The sequence below is a fragment of the Chiloscyllium plagiosum genome, unplaced genomic scaffold (genome assembly GCF_037043375.1).
Source record: "Chiloscyllium plagiosum isolate Xiang-an unplaced genomic scaffold, Cpla_swu_hap1 HiC_scaffold_32, whole genome shotgun sequence".
In the NCBI taxonomy this organism is placed as follows: domain Eukaryota; kingdom Metazoa; phylum Chordata; class Chondrichthyes; order Orectolobiformes; family Hemiscylliidae; genus Chiloscyllium; species Chiloscyllium plagiosum.
Genome location: NW_028270170.1, coordinates 5378725 through 5381466, shown reverse-complemented (window position 1 = coordinate 5381466; position 2742 = coordinate 5378725). Strand labels below are relative to the sequence as shown.

The window sequence follows — 2742 nt, the reverse complement described above, 5'->3', positions numbered from 1 at the left end:
CGCAATTCCCCCACTTTCTATAATTGCAACTACTATGCATTCTTTAACGCGTGCTTTTAATATTTTCTATTTCGCGATTAATCTTTCTTTGCCAATTCTGCGGCAAGTTTTATTGTCAGTGTTTGCATAGCATGTGATTCCCGAGCAGCCAATGAGCATGCGTGTTTTTTTAACCCGGGCTTGTGCGTCAGTGCAGTTAGCTGGGAGAAATTCGCTATTGCTCTCAGTCCTGCGTCTCTTAAAAGGAACTGTAGAGCCAATGCTGAACGTGATATGACAGTGTCACTGCTTCTCAAGCCGCGCTGGGTCGACACTGTGATGTTCCTGTATGACAGCAACTCGGAGGAGGTTAACAAGAATAGCGGGGTAATGGAAGGTTTTGTTGGTGCCGGCAATTTCTCTGCGAACCAGTGCAGGAATTTGATGGCACATTCTGCCCTCGGAGCTCACCCTTCACCTTTGGTTCACAGTTCTAGCTATTCAACAGTCGACGTCTCCGGCCCTGGGGGAGTGGAACCCGGCAAGCAATGCACCCCGTGCCCAGTTCCCCAGGCCTCCACCGCCGCCCCTTTACCGTATGGATATTTCGGGAGCGGCTACTACTCCTGTCGAATGGGTCGAAGTTCAATCAAGCCTTGCACCCAGCCTGCCGCCCTATCTAGTTACCCAGGAGACAAATACATAGACAGTTCTGTCCCCACTGATGAGTACCCAGGCCGACCGAAGGAATTCGCTTTCTACCATGGCTACGCGAGTGCCTACCAACCAATGCCCAGCTATCTGGACGTTTCTGTGGTCCAAACTATCAGTGGCGCGGGAGAGCCGAGACACGAAGCCTTGTTGCCTATGGAAGGCTACCAGCCCTGGGCCCTTAATGGGTGGAATAGTCAGATGTGCTGCTCTAAGGAACAGCCACAATCAGGACACCTCTGGAAATCCACTCTGGCAGGTAACAGGTTATTGTTGCATTCCCTCAGAGAAGAATGAGCCATTCCAAACATTACATATTTAATTCGATTGGCATCATCACGGTTTTAAGCATTTGTCAGATAATCATTTCTGATAATTTAGAACAGGATTGAAAAATGTAGAGTTATATTTCATGCTTTCAGTGAAGGAACTCAGAATATCATCAGTTGCAGAGCTGTGCTTTTGTTGCACAGCCTTGTATGTTAATACGTTTGTTGCAGAATTAACTCCTCAGGGCTCATTGCCACATGGGCATAGTTGTACATATTCCTTTAAGAATCTGAAAATCCATAGTCATAAGTTTGTTTTAAATTAATTTATCTGCATTATTTTCAATGTTGCACTTTCTTTTTCTGATGTTGTTTTCTGTGCTTTTTTGGCGGGGCGTGTCTGGTTACACACAGCAGATGTTGCAGCTCACCAACAGGATGGAAGTTCCTTTCGGCGCGGGAGGAAGAAAAGGATTCCTTACACCAAAGTCCAACTCAAAGAACTGGAGAGAGAATATGCGACAAATAAATTCATCACGAAAGACAAGAGGAGGAAGATCTCGGCGGCCACAAACCTGAGCGAACGGCAGATCACCATCTGGTTTCAAAACAGAAGAGTGAAGGAAAAGAAAGTCATCGCGAAAGTAAAAAGCAACACACCTTAGTTATTACTCCCTTTTTATTATTAAAAAAAAGGTAATTGAAACTGTTCAATTGGGGAAATTTATCACAACAGTGCGAAAGACGATTTTGACAGACCAGGTTTAAATGCACACTTATTTCACGGAGCCTTGCCTGCAGAATGCTAACATGTCCTCCTGCTTTTCATATTGTAACGGAGGAGATGATATGGAATGCCATTAAAATGGACTAAAATAGATGGTCAGAATGTACATTTAATTATAACAACGCTGTAACCATACCGACATCACTGTTTATTATCAGTCATGTTTTAGTGGAGGTATGTAACGTATGTCTTACTGGTGTAGATGCTAATTTTATGTTTTGTTTGGGTTACGTATTAAACTGTCGAGTTTTGGCAATGATTGCAGTAAAACCGCCTGAAAGCTGTTTATAATCTCAAAGGTTTGAGAGGAAATGTTAATAATAAGAAAAATAGGGTTGAACGTTTTGTGACCATATTAGTTTTTCAGGGAATGTGCTTACATTCCACACCCATCTAATGATAGTAGCAATGGCCCTTTGGTATATAACATATTTCTTATAATATATGAGAAACCAATGAAGTGATATTGTTACTGATTTATAATGCAATGAGATGCAATGAGATAATGAACAGTTATTAAGTAAACCTGAAGTTGTATGATACATCTACTGCTTTATGTTTTCAAAATGTATAAATTAGTTTCATCTAAGTCATCTTGATTTTAAAAGGATAAATGGATTCTCGTAGCTTTTCGCGCTTGGCAGTAACAATAGGTTTTTAAATTTAATATGTTGATTAGATCACAAAACAAACGTTGAGAAATTGTAATTGAGGCAAAGCCTACTTTCTGGAAGGGTACAATTAACTATATTAACAGTTTTAAAATCAGTAAATGCGTTCCCTTAAAGTAAATTCGTAAAATTAATTGAAGTCTTTTAAACAAAGTTGGACGAAATTGGTGCGTATCCAGAAATAACTCACTGCTTTTGTAAAAAGGAAAAACGAAATGAAAGAAAGAAAATACAGAAATTGATGCAAAAACACTCTCCAACGATTCCTGTTGTTGTTTTAGATTTCCAGCACCCGCGGTTCTTTGTTTTATTTGAATGAAAGAAA

The 2742-nt window shown here is 40.7% G+C and overlaps 1 protein-coding gene across 2 annotated transcripts; it reads left to right on the top strand.

Annotated features, from left to right (window-relative positions):
• The first annotated feature begins 273 nt into the window (after positions 1 to 273).
• hoxb13a (homeobox B13a) lies at positions 274 to 1624 on the top strand. Of its 2 annotated transcripts, none has more exons than XM_043674785.2 (2): positions 274 to 949; positions 1377 to 1624. In XM_043674785.2, exons 1-2 carry the CDS (start codon positions 274 to 276, stop codon positions 1622 to 1624), a joined length of 924 nt encoding a protein of 307 aa, XP_043530720.1. The 2 variants fall into 2 exon arrangements, with proteins under 2 accessions (XP_043530720.1, XP_043530719.1); XM_043674784.2 differs by having other exon boundaries at positions 1374 to 1624.
• The last annotated feature ends 1118 nt before the right edge of the window (positions 1625 to 2742 follow it).

Coding starts and splice junctions, on each gene's coding strand:
- hoxb13a (XM_043674784.2), top strand. CDS start 274: ATGACAGTGTCACTGCTTCTCAAGCCGCGCTGGGTCGACACTGTGATG. Junction 950..1,373: donor CTGGAAATCCACTCTGGCAG/GTAACAGGTTAT, acceptor GGTTACACACAG/CAGATGTTGCAGCTCACCAA.